At 44.7% G+C, this 22,497-nt stretch overlaps 2 protein-coding genes across 2 annotated transcripts in view; one reads left to right on the forward strand and one right to left on the reverse strand.

Annotated features, from left to right (window-relative positions):
- Positions 1–7,104, reverse strand: part of LOC143423148 (neural cell adhesion molecule 2) — a 120,908-nt gene extending 113,804 nt beyond the window's left edge. Inside the window, exon 1 of the mRNA XM_076894254.1 lies at positions 6,291–7,104. Coding sequence (XP_076750369.1) covers positions 6,291–6,399 — 109 coding nt within the window. The 5' untranslated portion in view covers positions 6,400–7,104. The remainder of the gene's footprint in view (positions 1–6,290) is intronic.
- LOC143422656 (uncharacterized) overlaps positions 1–22,497 on the forward strand; it is a 431,772-nt gene that overhangs the window by 368,297 nt on the left and 40,978 nt on the right. The gene's annotated exons all lie outside the window — the stretch shown is intronic.

Here is a 22,497-nt window from a genome sequence, read left to right on the forward strand (position 1 = left end):
TGACGTTGCGACCCAAGTGGCGAGGAAAACGTGCGATACTTTTTTCAGGATTAATCGAGTATGCGCATCAAAGTAACGAAAGAAGTTACGGTTATGGTAATGGCAGCGGAGTAATTTATCTTTCGAAACTTTTATTTTGCCAATTAAATTGGTAATTTTTTCCCGGGCATAATAGATATAACAGAGAAGAGTTGCGGGCGGAAAGAAAAGCTAATTAAACTGGATAAAAAATGAATAAATGAACGCGCGATTTAACATTTTCGAATACAGACACCGCGCATCTGAATAGACAAAAATAACAAACACGTCGTTCAGTTATAACACAAGCTTATAATCGACTGGATGAAACTTTAGAAAATTTGAGTTATTTCGAAAAGTTTCGTATAATTAACGACCCGTTTCGACACAGTCTAATTTGTAATGGCAAATGAAGCACATTAGTAGAACAAGTATGAATCAGGGATTCCATAACGTATGCAAATTTATGCTAGGAGAACCTGAAATTTACGTTGAAATAGAAGATATAATACCATAGATCAATTTGTAGAAAGCTGAGAGAAGAAGCCGGTTCTTTAAGCAATCATTTAGATTATCTTAATTTATATCCACGTAGAAATGTTCCATTAATTTAATACGCGATCATAAATAAATATTCTTCACTGTCGCGAACATTTGAGCCTGATTACCAAGAAACAAATGACTAAATATGGTATTCATCGTAGCTAAACGTTTCTCGAAATTTTCATCCGACTGGAACTTTCCAAAAAAGACGGGGCCACGAGTTGAATATGCAGTTCGAAACGTGTACATACATTTCAACGGTGTGTGTGTATCCAAACTTGTTCACCACTCGATCACGCCGCGCAGGAATGTATAAGGGGGACGAAGAAAAAAAAAGGAAACAGACGTAGCGCATTCTACGAAAGGAAAACCATCTGCACTTTGAATCCTTCATTTAGGCCGGTGAAACCGTTAGCTAACGGTAAAGGAACCACAGATACGTTTTCTTTTGGTGGTTTTCAACGTTAGATAGCCCTCAATGGAGGCGTTCAGGTGGCTACGCCGCGGTTTTCCATGATACACCGTTCCGAACAGAGACTTCCGCGCGTTTTGCCGCGCAGCAGTCATGCAAAAGCCTCGGGCTGAAAAGCGGTGTATCTTTGAAAATCGCGGGCGAATATCGTGCGGTGAAACTCGGTCGACGTCGAAGAACCTTTAAATGGAAATGTATCGAGACGGGAGCGACCTTTCCTTCTTGCATACATAACAAAAATTCCACCAGCAAGTTGCCTACTAACTCCACTTTTCAACCCTTCAGCGCACATATTATTGCTTGTACATTCAAAGTAATGTAAGTAGCGACTGAACATTTTTTGCCGTATACTAGGTAAATTTTGAACAATTTAAATCTTTATCATTTTTTTTTTAGAGAGATAATTAATTTAAAATTCCAAATAATAATACAATAAATTATTGTTAAATTACGAGGTTCTAATTTTTTGCAAGTATTTCCAGCGATAAAGTACTTAACATAACTGTAACTCCAAAATGTCACGAAATTAGTGGACCGCTTTAATTACACCGCTGAAATTTCAGAGCGCGTGAGTGGGTCCCAACGGTATCGTTTTTGATTACCACAAAAACTCGTAATACGTACCTTCCTTTTCAACGGGGTCGTCATCATTATTCTAATACAAGCCAGCAGTAATCATGCCAAACGTTCGAATAATTGACGTACACCGTAGCCATTAATTACGTAGCCAGGTATGTACGAAAGGATACGAAATATCGACGTTCCGAAAAAACAAAACAAAAAAATGCTACCTGACCGGATATCGTTCACGTCCTCGCGTACACGTAACTATTAATTAGCGTGACAAAGCACGAAAAATCTTCGACGGGTTCTGTTTTTCATCCCCGTCAGCACCTGTTGAAACGAATGTTCGACGAACCTGACCGATCCACGAGGATAACGTTCGATCACACGGTCGCGGCGCAGTTTTGTAACTGGAACGGGCAATTGCAATCGCAATTAACCGCTTTCGAATTCGTTGCGAACCCCGTGCAGTATTATTTTGTTTCGAGCAACATTTGGTCCCGCATTTTGGTTCGAAACCTGTTCTCCACTTCCTGTTAACTAAAAGAGAACTTCTCGATGTAATATATTTTCAACTTTATCGCGCACTCTTTCGATGAATTTTTAGTTGCGACAGGAAGATAAGATACAATAAAATAAAATAAGAATATAATATGAAAGAAAATTGGATAACATGATTACAATCGATGAGACAACACGCAAGTTCGACCAGAAATTTTAACGAATGATCGTTGCTATCAAAAATGGTAAAATTTGTATAAACAAAATTAGGTTTGAAGTTAAAATTTCAAGAAAAACGATTAAAAGTACGTCTCATATGGTTACGCGTTAATACTGAAACGCAATTACACCGTACGAGTGACTGTACGTAGTCACATAGAGTTTTCGTCACGTGTTGCACCGGAAATTGGCTCTTGCAATTAATGCGCTGGTGCTTGGCAAACTTTTCAAGTCGTCTCTCTCTCGAAAAGAAAACCGCAAAAGCAACTCTGATATTTCTCGATTCCCGTTCCTCCCAAATACCTTGAAAATTTCCATAGAAATTGCAAAGAATAATGATAAACCAAGTGCCCGATCGAAGTTTCCGTTGTACATCGACGATTCTTTCTAAGACGCCGAAAGGATGGAGCCGCTCGATGAGCAAAAGATTCACGAAGGAAAGAGCCGTTTTAATAAATAGAGAAGTTTTACAACGGAGTTCCGGAAGTTGCGAAACCGGCGCCACATTCTTTTCCCGTCTTACGGCCCAGAAAGCTGAACTTCGCTATTGAAATTCCAATTTTTTTTTTTTTTCTTTTTCGTTCCTCCTCTCCCTCCGCCCGTGCTCGCGGTGGGCCGAGAATTTCTTTCCCTTTGTCGTTCGCGCGATAAATTCAAAGGGGGCTTAGAGCAGCAGGTTTAATTAAACTAGTTTAACTGTCATTTCGTTCCTTCAACTTAACCGCGCGGCGAGCCGCGGGATCGATAACGCTGGTTCCGTTCTACATTTTTATTACCTTTACGTACGGATTGTAGGCTTTAATATTAATTTCGCAGTGACAAAGGAGGGCCTGCTCCATTACGTACGGGAAACGGCCAAGTATCCTACTTTATTAGAAATTCTTATCCGACGTTCCCACCCTCTCTTCAACGAGACGGCCCGTTCCGAACGAGACTATTCTACTGCGATATTTAACGCTTTGGGTCGCTCTTGATATTTGTCGGGGAACGCTGGTGGAGTTCGCAGTTACACGTTTTAAGGATTAAACGGTTAATCAATTTATTCGTGTCTGTTAAACGTCTACCCTAAAGTTTAGCACTCCACAAATATTTATGGTGATTGTCGGGCTCGATAATATATTACACCTGCAATTGTGTTCATAGCTGTGGGATACGCACAACAGTTACATTTCATTCAGCATCGTCTAAATTAAAATATTCCATCTACATCGAAACGTTCTGTTACCTTCAGCGGAAATTTAATTAACAAATAGATCATCTTCGCGTTGTTATTCCGTCGAGTTTCATCGTGTAAATACGTTGTCGCTATGATCCATTAATAGCTTTTAAATTGAATCACACTTTCGAAATATCAATTAAGAGCTATGCTAATAAACCAGCGCCACTATCAATCTCAAGCAATTTATTACGTAGCTACCTGCTCCTTTTTATGGCCATAGTCATTAACCTACATTCACGCTGGAATTGATTATTTAATGCCTCTATGACGGCCCACTGTCTTTTCGGCGAAATTATCACAGTCGTTTTAATAACCAAAATGTAGTAACGGAGCTTGGAAATGGATACACCCTGTATTTCTTACGTAGAACCGTCGACAGAAATATTCGTCTGACACGTCACAATTAACTATCTACTACAAGTAATTAAGCGATACGTTACTACACGTTCGATCAGCATTTAGATACCTATTAGCTTAAATACTCGCCATATTCATTCGTATATAGTCATCAAGTCCTATTTCATACGTTTAACGATACTTGCTCTCGAACAAATTGAACCAACCACTCACTCGCTAATAAGAAAGCCAGCGCACATCACAGTCGTACCAGATTAGGATCAATTCAGGTTCTACACAAAACCAGTTCCCAAGAAATCTCTGTTCGGGTTTAAATCCTAACTTTCTGTATCAGGCAAAAAGCAATTTGATCGAAGATAACCGATTTTCTACAAGCAACCACTTTTTATACCGAGCAACTCTGACACGTCCTTAATCCGAGTGCCTGTTTTGCACTGTTGAAAGGAACAACTCACACGAGTCAACGTTTCAAGCTGTCCGACAGGGAAATAACTTTAGGATGTTAACAGAGCCAAAGTGTACATCTTGATGTTGCACAATCTCAAAAAGAAGCTTCTTATTGCGAGTCTCATTACGCGAGCCAAGAGTCGCACGCTTGTATTTAAAAACGCACTGAAGCAAAAAAAAAGAAAACACGCCTCGTCCTCAGCTTGCGAGTCACGTTTCGACCAGAATCTTCGTCGTGATCGACGACGTGAAAACGCGACGCGTACACATATTGTCGTTAAACACGCCCCTCGATCGGCGCTCGCGATACGCGAAATCCACGGTTTAGCTCGATCGTTTAAAGGTCCTGACATTTACGGGATCCACGCGCGCGGTCCACGCGGAGGGTAATTTATTTTGCCGCGATCGCGAGTGAGTAACCGACGAGGAGGGAACGGTATCGAGCAAGAACCTGTCCGGGTGTTGCCGCGAAGCGTTCCTTGCCTCGATTTTCCCAGTGCCACCGTCGAGCTGCGACGATCCGCTCGCTGGTTGCGCAACGCCTCGCTTTGCATCGTAACTCCGCTCGTCGTTACGTAGAGACGCGCGTGATGCGTTAATTAAAAATCGTCCTGGCTGTCGTGCCTTTCCACGCGACGAGAGATTCGCTCGAACGAATACGCGAGCGTTTCTTGATAGAACGCAAGCAAGGACAATCCGCTGGTCGATGAGCCGCGATTTTACGCGGCTTGAAAATTTATGCTACCATCGTTCGAATGTGTCGTAATACTCGTTTAATTGTAATCAACGTCCGAACGTAGTTGTATCAATTAGAAGTTTTACTGAATTTTATGAACTCCGCGCTGCTTTCAAAGAACACGCTCGACTATGATAATTCAGGAAATATTTGATTAATGTTATTCGAAGGTAATCGCACATCACTCGTAAAAATGGAAAAATTGATTTAACGTTGAATTAAAACGGTGAATAATAATCGAAGTGAAACAATTGGCGATTGAAGTTTTAATCGAAAGTATGAATACGCAGGAAGTAGCGTAGCGGTCGACGTTTAATGCTGGAGGAATTCAAACTGCGGCAGAAACGCAGGCAAATGGAGAGTGCGGTTATTGCACTCTCCATGTAAATAAGGTTCGACGTTAAGAAAGTGCATTTTCGTTGTTCCCAATTGCGTTTCGCTTAAGAGGAGGAATTCCGTAGGATGATTAACGTGGACATTTCCAAAGCACCGGAGGCTCCGGAAACTTTCAAACTTTACAGACGACGAGTTGTATTAACTGCGTCAATTATGCGTTTCTTGATGCTCGACATAACTTCGTAATCAGTATCGACGTTTGCATTAAGGCGTCGCACGGTAAATGTGTTGCGAAGTACACTTTCGGATCCGCTGGCGGAAATTTTAAGTTACTAGTTGTCCAATCATTCAGCGATATAATATTATTGTTGGCTGATCTTTTGCGTTCACAATATCTATCATTTCGTAGACATTCTATTGCGCTTATACTAACATAATTCAGTGAAAAATATCTTATCAACTTATAATTACAAATTGCTTTGAAGTCCAGCATAGTAACGAGTACACCCCCCCCCCCCTTCAACCCTTGTACCAAGAATACTAAAATGAAAGAAACGATCGTAGAGAACCTTCGAAAGATATTCGTTGCCATTACAAAACGTGTAATAACACTTCCATAGAATTCACCCCCATAAATCGAAATTCTATCACTCGCTAAACAAGATCTCAGTTGAAAACTGAACGAACGAAAGCGAACGACGTATACCACCGATATTAACCGGACACTTCTCCCATAAATTACCTCTTCCCGTGCGTGGTATTTTGAGAAAAAGTTGGCGTAAAAATTGCTGGGCCACGGGCGGAGGTGAACGCGGTCGGCCGCCACACTCCGGCACCGTGGGATCAGATATAAATAATAATAACTGTGTACAACTCACTTGGCTTATCCAGATCAGATATCTCCAGCTGCGAGTACACAGTGGCAATCCCCAGCACGAACACCGTGGTCGTAGTCGCGACACTCCACCGGCACCTCCACCACCACATTTTGTCTCTCCCTTTCGCGCACCTCCCTGGCACACACGCACACCCTCGAACGTGCAACACCGCGAGACCGTGCTCCTGGCTAACCCGCCCTCTCCGCGCGCCACCCTTTTCACCGGTTACCTAGTCCCGCGACCGCCGTGAACCGGCACTAATTGCACCCGGTGTTGCTGCCGCCTGTGCAGTCGGTGTTCTCCTTCTTGTTGCCGATGTTGCTGCCGCTGCTGCATTGCGCCGCCGTCGTCGACATCCTCTCGACGCCTTTTCCGCGCTCTTCTCTCTCTCTCTCTCTCTCTCTTTCTCTATCTATCTATCTATCTCTATCTCTCTCTCTCTCTATCTCTATCTCTGTGTCTCACCCTTTCTCGCCTTCGACGCTACCCGTTCACGACGATCACCACTTTTGTCACCCGATCGGGAGAGGCTTCGACCGCGCGATCAACGGCTCCGTTCGACAATTTACTTCGGCGTTACCAGCTGCAGACAGAAGCGTTTCTATTCCCGGAGACTTCACTCCCTTTCTTTCGTTCGATGATTCGCTGAACAGGCTCGCCCGAGAGCAACCTCAGCCAGACACTCGTTCTAATTGCGTGGCGAAGCCACCTTTTCCAAGGGAGTCTCGATTGATCCCCTTGTGGAAGGGTAATTGAACGAGTGGCGCTGGAGAACGCTTACTGATTCCTTTGCAACTGCTAATCCGGTACCTCAGGCTTCTCCCGTTGGGTACCTCGAGTATCTTGTTCGAGTTATCGTGATTGGTAGCGATCTTCTTGTATATGGTTCGGTAGAAAAAGTATATACGGCACGGTTCGAATGGCAGTTTGAACGATCGAACGCTACGACTCCGTTGATGTGCACGCAGTAGTGGAAAGAAGAGCCAGTTCAGAGGGTAGACACGACCACGAATTGTTATAATAAACGACGAGATTTGTACGCACTTTCGAAAATACAGATGTCACCATCAATTTGATTGTTAATCGCTGGAAAGACACCCCCGATCTCGACTCGGTGGTCGCGTAGAAAATGACGGGAGCGCGATGCGCGCTGTATCGCGGCGAACGCGGAACTGAGAGGACACCTTCGACTCGACCAGGCGAACGGTGTTACGCGTTTACGATAACATCGACTTCCTGGAATACGTCGCACGTATTATCCCAGCGAGATTATGTCGAAGTTCCAAACAAGCTTTGTCCTTCGACGGGGACTGCGAGCAAAATACGCAAATAGAAAACTCAACGGCGGTGTCACCGATCGACGATGGAATCGAATGGCTCCGAATCGAACCGAGCCCGCAAGTAACGCTCCGGGCACGGGTCCAGTTTACTGCACCGCTGGCTCCGAATGAACTCGTCGGTTTGCCCCGATCTCACGGCTCGTTACTCTCGCCGGTACTCGAGGGGGTGCGTACACGGAAGGGCGTCCGCGCTGGGGCCCCGGGGTGCGCTCGCAGTAATTAAATCCCCGCGTATCGATATTACTCGCCCCCGCAAAATTGGGCCCGTTAACAATTTAATTGCTCGATTGCCAGCACCGTCCCAGGGAATTCACGTGCGCCCCGTGAACCGCGACACGGCCACTCCGCCTCGTTTTTTCACCCCCAATCGCGAGCTCGAAAGCGTTCGCGTGCCGCGATCGACGCACGTGTGTCGAGGGAGAGTCACGCACCTACGACGCTCCACGCTTGAACAGCTTCTCGTAGCACCGTCGTCGAACCTGATCACAATTGCCAGAAAGAGTCGTGCACATCTTCCACGGGTGGACAACCCCCTGTCAGTCCAACACTCTTGACATCGAACCCCACCGGACGGATCCTCGATCGTTCGAACAGCAATGAGCAGTGCGGAACGCGCGGGAACCGTGAACGCGTCTCGCCAGGGCGATTTTTTAATTCATCGATCACACGGAACACCGTGATCGCGGTCGAAGGCGACTCGACGACAGACTTCCTCTCTGTACGACAGAACCACGTCGAGTCCTGGCCCGTGGCGGCTCGGTACTGAAGCCATTGAGTAGCGCGAAGGACCGCCGCGAGCCGGCTCGGGCATTCTCGCGGCCGGTCGTCTGGCATCGGGCACGCTCGCTCTACTCGTTCCCGTCACTCGGTGGCGCTAGAGCCACCACGACCACCTTCGCTTTTCCCTCCGTTTCCCACCGGAGCACGGGGGCTTCTTCTCGCCTCTTCCTCCACGAGTTTTCCCCGACACGCACACTCCACGGACCAGCTCCCGTTCGACCGCCTCTCTATGATTTAGCGCCGCTGTTAATGAGCCGCCATAATCGCGGCACACAGCCGTTTCGCCGGCCGTGAAACACCTTTCGAGGGGTTGCGACCGGGGGTGGCTAGTTCGCAACGAATGAACAGCGAACCCGATACATGCGCGTACGCGCGTGCTTGTGTCAGCCATAAGCGTCTAGACGCCAGAGTGTTATTGGAATCGCGTGCGCGGAATGTGCGAGATGGTGGTTCTTGAAATTCTATGAGAATTTCGTTTTGCTCGCGAGGATAATTTAGTAATCGAGAAACAGGTTCGGACGATATTCGTATTCGCGACAGCTTTCGAGACGTTCGCCACCCTCCGACGCCGGGGTCTGTTTTAATCCCGCGCGGACGATGATCGGCAGGAGGAGATACAAGTCGAATATTTTTGGCTGGCCAGAATGTCTGCGATGCTCCGTAAAGATCACCGCGTCAGACTTAAACGATATGTATCTCTCGCGAACGTCCAAATATTTATGGACCATACCGTACACACCGGAGGGTGTTCCCCGCTACGTTTAATAAAGCGACCAATATACACGGGATCGCCGCGCCGTTCCGGCTGAATCATATTCGAGGCGGGTTCACGGTTTTTATTAGAGGAACGAACGTTCGAACGCGACGAGCTGAAATTCTTGAAAATTGCCGCGTTATATAAGATCCGGACGCGCGGGCCTGCCTCGCCCCGCTTATTCGACTCTAACTGCTTGCGAAATTAATAGGTTTTTATGAGCTGCCGTCGACCGTAATTCTCTCGTTTCGCAATATCGTGCGAATTGGTTAATATTCGCGGTGTCTTGGATCGGATCGCTTCGAATGGCTCTCGGCGAGGCGGATTATCCGCCATAAAATATTAAGTATAGCGGGAAGTGTGCTCGTGAGGAAGCCAGCCATTTTATTTATCGGGAACGCGTGGTCTCCTCTCGGTAAAATTTCGAACTGTGCGATTGTTTTTCTTTCTTTTTTTTTTTTTTATTTTTCAAATGTATTCTATTATAGGAGGCAGCTGGAACAAATCGATGCTTGATTATATTATATTTGTATTGCAGATGAAACTAATGCAATTTGGCGATTCTAATTTCTCTGTTTGCTTCGTAGAGACGGGGAATGTGAAAACATTGGCAGAGTTCTGCGCGGTTATCTTAAATCGGGAAATGTGCTTTTGAGAATACTTTTGTTTAAGATTGTTCCGCGGACCGGCAAGTTCCTTCAGCGGAAAGTTACACAGCTTGAAATGAAGTTCTTGATTACAGAGGCCTGTTTGTGGCGGAGAATAACTTCGATAATACTTTTAGACAAACAAATCTGATTTAGCTGAAACGTTTCTTATTTGTATCCAATTTGTTTAATTCATCGAAGCTTGTATGCCGAACTGTAATTTCGTGTAGTGATTTACGTTCGACCATTGTGAAATATTAATAATCTTTAAGTAGAAATACTAAAATAATGAAATCTGTCCATGCACCTCGTAACTTATTTCCTTAACTGTGACAAGCTATTAGAGGCAACGAATTTATTAGCTAAATGACAATCTGTACGAAGAGACCATGAAAACTACGTACAGAATAGTAAATGCATAAATCATACGAGGTGACACTGCTTTCATAGAAAGAAAAGAATAGAAATCAGAGACTAAACAAATCTCGTGCCAGAAAATCTTGCGTTTCCATGTAAGGCAATGACAAAAATCATAAAGTATCACGAATATATAAATCTTATTATGCCCTCGCGCTGTTATTCATGTTTGTCTTTATAAATGCGAAGTGGAGAATTATTAGTTCCCATTAATCTCTGCCAGTCTCCATGAAGTAGCTGCAACGGGAAGATATTATGCAATAATCATGCAGTGATGCAGCTCACAGTTGGGCTGTCAGTGGTGGTACAAATCAACGATTATTCATACCGTCGTAGTTATTAAATACTCCTGAATCCGACAGTGTCTTTAGCTTTATCAAAATTGTTTCTCATTCCACGATAAATAGTTAGAATTTCATTTCGAACTCGCCATTTTAAAATTAATTTTGTCAGTATCCAGTCGATGATACATTTAAAATTCTGTGAAATTGTGCGGAATAGTACCAAGGATTAATATAGCGTTACATTAAAAATTCGAAAACGAATTACTTCCAGTGGAAATTTATAAAGTGGCTTAATGCAGCGTTTCAATATAATTTGTGTTAAATATATATTAGCTGTAAAATAAAGTCGAACACTTTGTTCGTAGTGAAATTCACTCCCTCGGAATATACACTCCACTCGGCACGCTCTATAAAACCTCCTACTCTCTCTCTAAAATTCTCATTCATCACACAGCGCTCTGCTGTAAAAAAATTCACCCCCACACATACGCTCGAGCGCAGAGACGTACACGCCACCACCACTTACGTACATCGATCTCTAAGTAAGTGCTTTCCCCGAATTCTCTGCATACAATTTAACTAGCACAATGTACAATAAGCAAAATTGCACTTAAGTCAAATGTGAGAGCGCGATACATTTTCTTCATTAAGATATGAACATGAAAAAAATGCGATACAATGAGACAATATTTTCACATCGTAGCAATTGATCTGCGCAATCTTTCCAACTGCATTGTACAAATACTAAGAGAGAAGGAGTCAGTATGTAGGACCATTTCCTAAAATCAGCATAAAACTCTCAAAGCATTAATTACATTCCGATTGTACGAATAATTCCAGTATTATTTTCAATTCTTACTGTATATTCAGTACATATCAAATTTAAGCGCACGACGAGGAGTTGTACATAAAATGGCGGCCGCCTGCACCGTCCCCCATAAATGCTCAGCCAAGGGGTGATCAACGGGCGTCCGCTTTTAAAATCACAGTCGAGAATTAACCGATGCGATCGAACGTGTCGTTTAACCTTTATAATTCCGTGATAAGCGTTATCTCCTGGTTTACCGTTCCGCAAGGAAGTTGCGTTCGATGTACAGAAAATACATTTCACGATCCGCGGACTGGTGGTAACTTCGGCCCGTTTACAGTCAAGTCGGGAACGAGGTTAATGAGCATCACGAAACATATGTTCCGATTTGAACATTCGAAAGCGGTTCAGGGAGGGCGGGACGCTTATTTGCGTCATAAACATGTTCATGAAAACTGATAGTTCGTGCATAGGTAGTGCACGCGCGAGATAACACCCCTCGAAACTTCATGACTACGAGAACTCTCTGCGATCTCGATAAATTCCGGCTTTCGTGTTTCCGTCGCTATCGGGAATCGCCTGCAAATCACTTCCTAATCCTCATCGAGTAGGTATCTGCAAAGGTACCTTTCCTAAATCCCCTTTGAACGTTCGAGAACATTCCCGGCTTAGTTATGTGTAACGTTGTTTTCCTGCCGTTCGATGCCTCGAACGGTCGACGGGGGCCAAGCTTTTTCGCCCTCGAGAGTGTTCCCTCTGATACTCTTCCGTCGTTCCTTCGATAAAACTGTGAAAGAATTTAATCAGCGTCTATTGGCGTGTATAGAGGCCACGTTATCAAACCTGGGGCAAGCATTCTGCTATTCTCGGCGTGAAAAATAAAACGGAACTTTACGCGACGATAATACTCGCAGAAAATATGTAATTAAAGGGCTACGGTGAAAATATATATTTTTATTATATATCCAAGTTTAATTTTGCAAATGTTATCGTTCGTTTTTAATTTTGGTACCATCCGCTGAAATAATTTAGCTCCTCGCGTTTCCAACATATTTCAATCAACTCTTATCACATTCTCTGTAATTTTTACATTTAATTCGAATATTCTTCGTTACTTTTTTTTGTAAGATAATTACGCAATTTTAGAAAAGTAATCAAGGAAATCGTTATTAGCCTCTTACAATAAAATGGCACCCGAACGGTGACCATTCTCGATTATTTTTTAATACCATTCATAATTGAAACGAAACACGTTAATAATGCTGTGGGGTATCGTTCAACGTAACGATTGAACATAAATTCCCGGACGCGTGTAACAAAAGAGAAGCCGTGGCGTTACAAACAAGATTTAAAGATGGTACGCGCGTTGTCGCGATTTATAGCCAATTAAGAACCGATGAAAATAAAGATTAATAGTAAACGCTCAAGCTGGCGGAACAAATTGAACTGTAATTCAATCTAATCAGTTGAAATGAATCTACATCAATTAAAGTTTTGTTGCGAGTATTGTGCCTTAATACATTCGCCCGAGGTTACGCGAATACACCTTCGAGAGATTCATCCCGGGAACAGGTTTCCACTCTCACGAAAGACGTGAACGAATTATTATAATTTCGCGTTGGTAATGCACCTCGCCTCTTCATAATTATACCGTACGAATGAACTGCACCTGTAATAAACGACCGACGAATCGAATTTGATAATTAACAATCCACTGTGCAGCGTAGATCAATCATTTAGTGTACGCATTTCCAAAAATTAAGTATGTTTCCATTAACATTTTGAAATTCGAAAACGTCATTTGATTTGTTCCCCAAATTAATCCAGGGTAATGGATATAATTAATTTATGAAATTTACTAACCAAAATTGTGGAGCTTAGTGGAATTATGGATCGAACAATCGAATTTATATAATAATTTATCAAGAACCGAAGGCTTCGATCGCGTATCCACCAGAAATGTTCGCGTTTCCTTCTTCTCATCGTATGCAGCGCATGTATCGTTAACTCTGCAACGTATCAGAATGTGAGAAAAGTCATACGACTTCGAATCTCGTAAACCGCGATAAAAATGAATCAAGCGACCCGCGCGGTGTCGGATTTAACCTGCATTTAATAAAAATAACCTCGATACCTGTCAAGATCGAATTGTAATCAGAGATCACGATCGATCACGCTGGCGCCAAGTGATCTGCGTATCGGTCGTGCTTGTTAGAATCAACAATTAATTTACCCATAATCCGATACCCGTATCGCGTGTTGTTTCACTTGTTCGGTTCAATTCGTATTCGAAGAAATATCGAAATTAATGTGGTTAAAATATTTTCTTAGAATTAGAAACGGGGTCAATTTTAATCGTAGAAATTGTACCTGCGTTCGTACGAGCGTTTGTACTTCTATCGAGATAATTTCCCTAAAATCGAAGATAGTTTAATCCCATACACGTTGTAATATATTCATATATTGCTGATACAGTGCGAGAGTTAACATGACGACAGAACGCACGAAGATAAATGTCACTATTAAAAAAACAGGAGGTATTCAGAAGACCTACCATTTTTAATATCCTATGAATATGCATTATTTAGATGGCGTGTAGCTATAAAATCATGACAAATGCCCTTCTTTAAATTGCCATCATAAGTATATCTTCATTACGAAATTCGTGTATTATACTTTGGAGGTCGTGGTATTAATGTATGCAAAATATTCCGAAGCAATTCGTTTCGTTATTTAATACGGATAGAGATCATTAAAGCGAGCTAAGATATCCATATAGACAGACCTTATTGTTCATAAATTTCGAGTAATGCGATTCGCAATAAACATTGACTTAATTCCTGCGTAAAGTATAAAGAAACAAGACTGGAAACGCGATGTAAAAATCAACGAGAAACCCCACGAGATACGCGTATAAAATGTGATTAAACGTGAAATATAATCCACAGGTGAAGTTTTTCTCATCGACAAGCGTACACGGCATTCCTGGCGAACTACCGAAGCTGTAATCATCTCCCCGCGAACGAACCGCGCGACTCGTTTCGAGAAAAACACAGAAAAAATCGTGGAAGATATGCACGGTTCCAATTATCAGGGTTAAACCCACTTGAACGCGGATTCGAAAGGCTCGGATGCGTTGGTAATCGGCGTCCGCCATTCAGAGAGAGCCTGCTGCTGCTGGTGATCAGAGTGTGTCTGGTACCCAGCCCCAGACCGCGTGCCGGATCAACGATATTTTACATCGAGCACAGAACCCGCTTTCATGGCATTCCCAGAGGATTGGAACCTGACACCGCGTCATACATCATGGTACACCGTCGAACACCCAGGCTGTTAACCCGAGGCACAAGTTCGATACGATGTTATAGGTTTCCGCGGCCTGTTCTCCAACTTGTCGAATAAACTACGAGGGGCCTGTCAGTCACACAATTTCCTTCTATCACGATCGCTACGTCCTCGATTCCCCCCCGCGAAGACCGCGGATCAAACATTTTCTTACGACGCTTTTCCCGCTACGCTCGGCTACGGGCGTAACTCGCTGTCAATGAACGCATCAAGCGTTCCGCGTCCCAACGCGTTTCAAGTTTAAAAGCTGAAACGGTTATTCGCTCGATGGAGGGATGAAGTTTCGTTTAGCGCTTTTTCATCAACGCGATGTCCTCTGGCCAGATTGGAGTTCCGATTTTCAAGAGCGAACCTTCGCCCGTGTCCAAACGCATTTCGCTCGCGAGCATAAATATGACTGCATTAAATGAAATGAAATACGCAAATTTCAGCGCGAAATCGCCTGGTACGCACGAATTTATTTTCATAAAAATATAATTTAAATTTGCGCGGCGATATAAATATTTCCAATAATTCTGGTCCAGAATAAACGTCCCTGATAAGGGCGGGTCTGTACTTAAATATCCATTGACCAAATTAATTCACGGGCCTATCGAATCAACGTGCGAATAATACATGCAATCTCGCGTTCCTCGTCTTCAACAAATCATCCGCGATCAAGATATATAATACGCCTGTCGTTCTTTTTCTCATTACTTAATTAACGACCGCCATATCCTTCGGCAGCGCGGCGCAGCGCCTCCTGCTCTCGCATTCACGAATTAGATTTCCGCGAAGATACCCGTGTGAATAATGGCTTCCGTTTCTTCTCGAACCAGCCCAGCACTGAATCACAATAATACCCTTCTCCTGGCAAATAAAAGAAAATCTCGCTCGTAGAGAGCCAGCTATGGACCAGCATCCACGGTCCGAGGCGTGGCGCGCCGGAAACGATCTCCACCCCTCTCTCGATCTCGTCACAAACGCGTTATATTAATCAGTTAACGGAGGCTAGCGACGCCGTCATCGTTATCGTCGTTATCACCGAAACATCGACGAGACAAATGGAGAACCGTCGGCTCGTAAGTTCGTTCCGGTCGAACGAGAGGGGTAGCGCGCTAAGTGGAGGGTGAGAAATACTGGATGGCCCGTAACGGTTAACGGTGGTTCAGGATGGTCAGGATGTAACGTAAAAGGGAGTGAAAGAGGACCGCGCGGATATTTATGTTGGTGTTTACGCGGAGTGGACGGCGTACTTGGTGAAGCTCCAAAGGGGTAGTTATTCCTCTATAACGTTACGTGACTCGGAAGTGACACATCCGCGTGAGCGCTTACTTTCCTCTATATTTTAGGATTCCTTCACGAAAATCGCGGAAGGAGATTTCACACGGTTGCCGTTGTTACCAGCGTTAGACGACTTACCAAAGACGTCATCCGAATTGAAGAGCTACTTAACGATTTTTTAACCTGCATTAGGGAACAATGTTAACGGCAATTGCGATAGCCAAGTAAATTCTTGTTAAATGTTCATCAAGCCATCGTGTGTAATTGAGTGCAATCAGAGTATGCCAAGCGTTTGTAAACAGGGTCAATTGGTCGCGTGCTTTTCATTATGCGCAAGTATGTAAAGGAATGCTGAAAAGTGTTCTTTTTCTTTTTCATACGTTGCATAATCCCATACTTAATATTCTCGTTTTGCGTTTCTAATGCTGACTCGTATGGTGGCTTGTGCGTGAATATCGAGGGACACATTGTCAAGTAAATGTCAACGGCTAATTATAATATTCATGGGCGTGCTTTACACACGAGTGGTACTTGAATTCGCCGGAAGATATTTTAGAATGTATCGGCTGTGAAACATCGCAGATTCGACGAAGAAATCAAGGTGGCTTGCGTTAGGTAAACCTGCTGACCATTAAATATGCCATCTAAATGTCAGCATATTATAATTACAAATTGAACGGTATGGAGGAATTCGACGTCAATTTGATGTCATCAAAATTTCAACTATAATAATTAACGTATCGAGCAATGAGCTTTACCCTGTCCACTGCCATCGTTCGTTCTCCTGCATCCCCTCTCGACTCAACCCTTTCACTCCGTTCCATTCCTTTCCATCGCACCTTTGTTTCACTCTTTCCGAGCGTTCAATTTTGTTTCTCGCCCGTTAACTACCCCCGCGAGAGTTCTCAGGTAAATTCGCAGGGAACAATCTCGCGAGATCGCAGGGCTGCGCGGCCAATCTGACGTATAATTTCGCGGCGCAAAAATAGAGGAATGCAGGTACGCCTGTTCACCCCCTATTTACAATGTTAACATAAATTATGCGCTGCCTTTCTCGCCGCTGCGCTAGCCGCTAATGGTCGATACATTGACCCCGTATAAAATTCCATTCCAGGGCAGAAGAATTATTCGCAACGGTCGAGACCGTGCTTTTCTTCGAAACGCCATTACCTGATTTGGAAACAACTAAAGAATAGGAGGAACGAACCGGCTACTTCTAATGAAATTTGACGAGTCCTTCCTTTTCGAATCCGAAAGTTTTTCAATTTGCCACTTAAATCCTTCCAAGTTTTAACTCCGCTTACATCTGTCATCTTAACTAGCACTTTTCATGGGAACTGGCAACCATGAATTTTCGTCTTAATGAGAAGAAAGTATGAAAGTTCCGCGAAGTCGATTCGACTCGGTTCTGAATTTTAATATTTCTTGCATTCGAAAGTCCAAGCGTTTTATCAGTTTTTCCGATCTTTACTTTTACTCCTCTTTACCCCTTTAAATAACGGATCCGTGGAACTATTTCTTCACCTTTCTAACCTATTTCCAACGAATGACGCGGCACTAAGCAAGCTGTCTGACTAAACACGTCATAATCTACTGTCACAGTTTGGACCATTGGAAACGGAACGAACGCGATTGTAAATGACGTGTACATGCAAAGCAACGCGCGCGTGTACCAAAAATCGTTACAGTATGCTACCATTTATCACTCTCGTCCATTAAACACAACGGAGCTTCGGCTAAAAGGAAGAAAGGCAAACACAATGCCCGTACACAAGTCACTATCGAGCCATCTCCGCGATAATGAATGCGCGAAATATCTGTAGGGCGCGAGGACGTTCTTGCTCGTTTTATCGACGGGAATGAAACGTGCGGGCAGAGAGATCCGACGTGCAAATAAGAAGAGAGTCGGACGCGAGCAACGCGATCGTCGGTTGAAAAACGTGTCCGAGCAACGATAATGGTCGACAGGCCGTGCCGCGAATATCACAACCGTTCGCGCGAATCGTCGCGTCCTCCTCGCACCTGCAGAGAACCATGGGAAGCCATGAACAGGCCACGTATTATGCAGATGCCTCCGAGAAATGAAAGTGACGCGAGCGCGAGCGCCACGTTCCTCATTTCTTCTGCTTCGCCTTCTTCTTTTTACCTCGCGCGCGGTCCCTCGTTCGCTGATCTTTACGTCGAACGACGGCGAGGAAATAAAAGAAAAAAAAAGAAAACACGCGAACACCGCCAATGCTTGCTGGTATCGTGCACACGTTTCGATGCAGCCGCCTGCAATTCCAGGTGGAAATTGTATCATTTTTATCGAACTCGCGAGGCACGAATTCGCGTAACCGGGAACACATCGGAATAGACGCTCGTATGCTTCGATAAATTCGAGCCGCGTGGCCAACAAAAGCTTCTTCGCGATACTGGGCTCCGCGGTAGTGTCGTAAATTTGCTGTTACGAGCGCAGGGACAAACGAGTCGGAAAAATTATTCGCGGGACCGTTCGAATTCCGCGCGCGCTGCAGCGCGAGGGATTTAATTAAAGGTGGAACGTGTGGACAAATTTGTTTGCCAAATCTCCCAATTTTTTTCTTCCTCCCCTATTAGTTTCAACGATCCAGACGATATCTCCCGAGCGAACTTTTACAAAGGATAATCTTTCGCTTGGCCAACGTGATTTAGAATGCGCTCTGATATTTTCAATGGAATCGAGATCTCTTCAATTGTCCCGCGATTCGAAATTCACTTTGAACAGCGTCAATTGTCGCCGCAACGGTCGCTCGTATCATACTGGATTCGAAGCGTTCACTATTAATACGAAGTCAAATTCTATTCCAATGTAACAATGAATAATATACGCTTCATCAACTCGGCTTGCACGAGCGCAAGTCTACGGTTACAGTTGACAATAATTTCTCCCACCCCGGTTCTGTCATACATTTCGCACAGATTTCATCAGGATACGAAACATTCGAAGAGAGACGAGATTGAAGCCTCTCTGAATTAGTCAAGCGGCAAACCAAAGGAACTCGTCGATATTAGACCATCCGCGGTGCATAAACTCGTATTATTCGTCAGAATCATCTTCGCACGGTGGCTGCATCCAAGATGCATCGCTCAAGCTCTCGTATCGAGAGGAGCCACGTAAGTCGACGGTATCTTATCGACGACGTATACATCCATAATGAAAGCCGCGGATCTTGAATGGGGCGGCGAGCGAGAGGATGCGTGAGCGGGCGCGTTCTTTCGCGGCAAGAATAGGAGAGACCGCAATATACTTGTAAAGTAGACAACATCCGGTGGATCAACATAATAAAGGGCAGAAGAGAGTAACGGGAAAGGCAAGGAGTGGAAACGGAGCTGGAAAAGGGATAGAGACGAGGACGGTGGATCTTTCGGTGTGGATTTGCCCGTGGATACGGTGGTTCACCGGTTGCTTCCAGCGCTCCCTCTTTTCTCGAGGCTTTCCCCTTAACGAGGAACGACTTGTCCTCGTTACCACGCTCAGAAAACATAGATCAAGAGAAAGGAAAGGGAGAAAGATGTTTCTTTTGAACCGAAGGATCCCTGGAGCCCTAGAGAAGATTAGTATCGTATAATACGATGCCTGGCGAACACCGCTCCCAGCAAATTTCCATCCTTCGGGGGTGATGAACTATCGGGTGGCCGCTGAAGCTTCAGAAACCTTCGGATGTTCGACGATCTGGGAACGCTTAACCTCTTGGCGACTTTTCTTCCACGCGTTCGTGAAAGAGTTGTTATATTATTGAAATTTATTCTTCGAACAAAAATGGTCTTTTTATTATTAGCATTTTTTATAGATTCGTATCGATACGATTCATAGCTTCTACCAACACATGGTTTCTTGTGGTATTTTGTAAAACTAGTATATCGATCTAGATTCTAGTATCGTCCGCTCGAACGATTCTATTGACGACAAGAAAAAGATGAATTTGCGCGATTCATATTCAATGCAATTTGGGGGCATGGTTTGGGTGACAGAGGAATCACGTAGAGCTACGTGCTCAGGCGCCAATATGTCAACGTTTAATGAATATGCCAACAGTGTCCCGGCAAATCTCGCACCCCAAATATTAATTGCAATCGCTAAACCGTCACAGTCAGAATATACGAACAACCCAAAAACTTCGAGCGCTCATCTCGAACCGAACGAAGCGAAAACCGCGAATGGCAAATATACCGAAATCAATTTTCAAAAATAAAATCCGACTAGCCTGCGACGAGTTATCGTCGAAGTTGCTTCGCGACGATGAAACGCGTGTATAAAAAAAAAAAAGGTAACGAAGAGGGAAGGCGCGTGCAAAAAAAAAAAAAAAAAAGAAAGGTAGAGAAGTTCGAAGTGTGAGGCGAGTCGTAGGGCGCTTGGCGAAAAAGTTTGACCGGGTCTGTGCGTGATAGGGGCAACGATAATGCAACACATGAGTTACACCTGGCGGAGGCGCAAAACTCGGAACGAGGGGGATGAAACGAGCGGCGCGGAGAGAAATGAGTTCGGAAAGAGGAGGACACCGGTGGTTATTAAAAACCGGCGGTAGTAAAATCGTCCATCTCGTTACGTAAGCGTGACACAACACACACGTACCGGGTATAATTTCACGCGGGCTTCTTCCCAGTTGGTTGCGATTCACGCGCCCGCCGCGGCGGCGCCCGTTTAAAAAGCAAGAAGGCGTCCGGCGGGATTTTTACGAGTGGAATACCAAATGAACGGTTCGCTGAAATTCCATGTTTATGCCAAATTCTTCCTGGGATCAGTTTGGTACACTGGAACGAAGATTTTCACCGAACATTTGATGGGACGCCGTGAAATATTCCGCTGAATTTTAAGCGGGAATTGATACACATCGTGACAGCAGCTACGTGAAAGCAATAAGCAACGCAGCTGGCTGCCATTTTGCCGCAACCAATGGTTAAAACGATGCATAATTTTTCTAAATATACCCAGCTGCGTTCAACGAATACCCAATATGCCTCGTGTAAATCAATTCTTCATTATTATTGCTAATAAATGAATTATCAAATATTAATTAGTCTGGAACTGTAATAACAAGGCGGCTAGAAATAAAATTATCACAAATGTAGAGTGTACTTTAACTTCTTCGTGACCTGTAAGAAATGTTATGTATAATTTACACAAGTGTATTAATGATATCGTGACTAAAATATCAATGCTCCCACACGTGTCGTTGTAAGGAAACTAATTTTACCGAACTCGTGGCGAATCGAGCACCGAAAACTAAAAACAAATACCTACGACACATCGCATTATTCAGCGAAATATTTTCACCCGGATTTCCAAACGCAACCCGATTCGGTCGATCAATTTTCGCGAACGTATTAACCCCGCTATCAATCCCAATTGGGTAGTAATCGCGGCACCAACGAGCCCATCGAGGAAGGTATCCCAAAACAGATTTAATTCCAGGATACGATGTATCAACGGGAATCTCGATCGTATCCAGGAACCGCAACATAATCTCTCTTCGCGCTCACCTACCGCGCACACGTTCAATCTATTCAGAATGTATTCAACGCCAGCCTCCCTTCGATGACGATAATCTCCCGGCCGGGATCTGAATCACCCCTTGTACTCCGGCGCATTATCGCCATCGAGCCTTTTCTTATTTAATCCCGAGCACCGTCGATCAATCTCGATGCATCGCGGCATCATCGTGGCGCACGTATTCGCGGTAACAGCACACGCGTGCATCGAACGCCTCTCCACACCCCCCAAAACCGACACGGCGCATCGTCCTGCGCGTACGTAGCGTCGCGATTCGAAGCACTTGCAACATCGTTACGCTCGCGCATCAGATAAAAGCGTAATTAAAGGGTTCGCGCATTTGTGCGGCTGCCATACTGGTTCACAGCGAAGCTAGGCATACTATAAGTGGTAGCGAGCCTCGCGTTAGGAGAAGAGGGTGATGGCTCGCAAGAGACAGAGAGAAAGAGACGTTAGCCTCCACAGGGTGGTGGCGAACAGATAGAAGCTGAAAGGGTGACGCGAGGGCGCAGTGTGGACGCGGTAGCCGGGAAATTGTAAAACGTGACGCAGATTACGCGCAATAGCCAGCGTCGGTTGTAACAATAAATTATCATCGACGTGGCTCGACGTTAAACACTGTCGGTCGCGAGGTGGTCGAACGGGGTTGCAAATTCGTCGGCGATTCCGCTGCTGCGCACCGTTTGCCCGCATAAAACGCGGACCGTGGAAACGTGTCGCGCGACGCTCGCGTCATCCGTTCGCCCTCGCATCCGGGGAACGCTTCAGCCCTGCTCGCGGTGGCGCTCGAGAGCCGCGCGCGAAAACGCTAGAAGAACGGGAACGGATTTAATGCCGGGCTGATTGCCACCGGCGCGCGTGGTATCGCGGCACCAGCATACTTTATTTCTTGTAATCCCCGGGGCACGTCCCAACCCCTTCTGGTTCGCCACGAATTTCCCGCACCCGCGGGAAGGTCGTCGTAATGTTTATTACGTACGACGCTTTGCCTGGTTCGAAACGCGCTGGCATTTGTCACGCGCGCAACAACGGCCGCGCGGGATGGGGCTGTAAAGCG

Source organism: Xylocopa sonorina, chromosome 4 (genome assembly GCF_050948175.1).
Source record: "Xylocopa sonorina isolate GNS202 chromosome 4, iyXylSono1_principal, whole genome shotgun sequence".
Classification (NCBI taxonomy): Eukaryota; Metazoa; Arthropoda; class Insecta; order Hymenoptera; family Apidae; genus Xylocopa; species Xylocopa sonorina.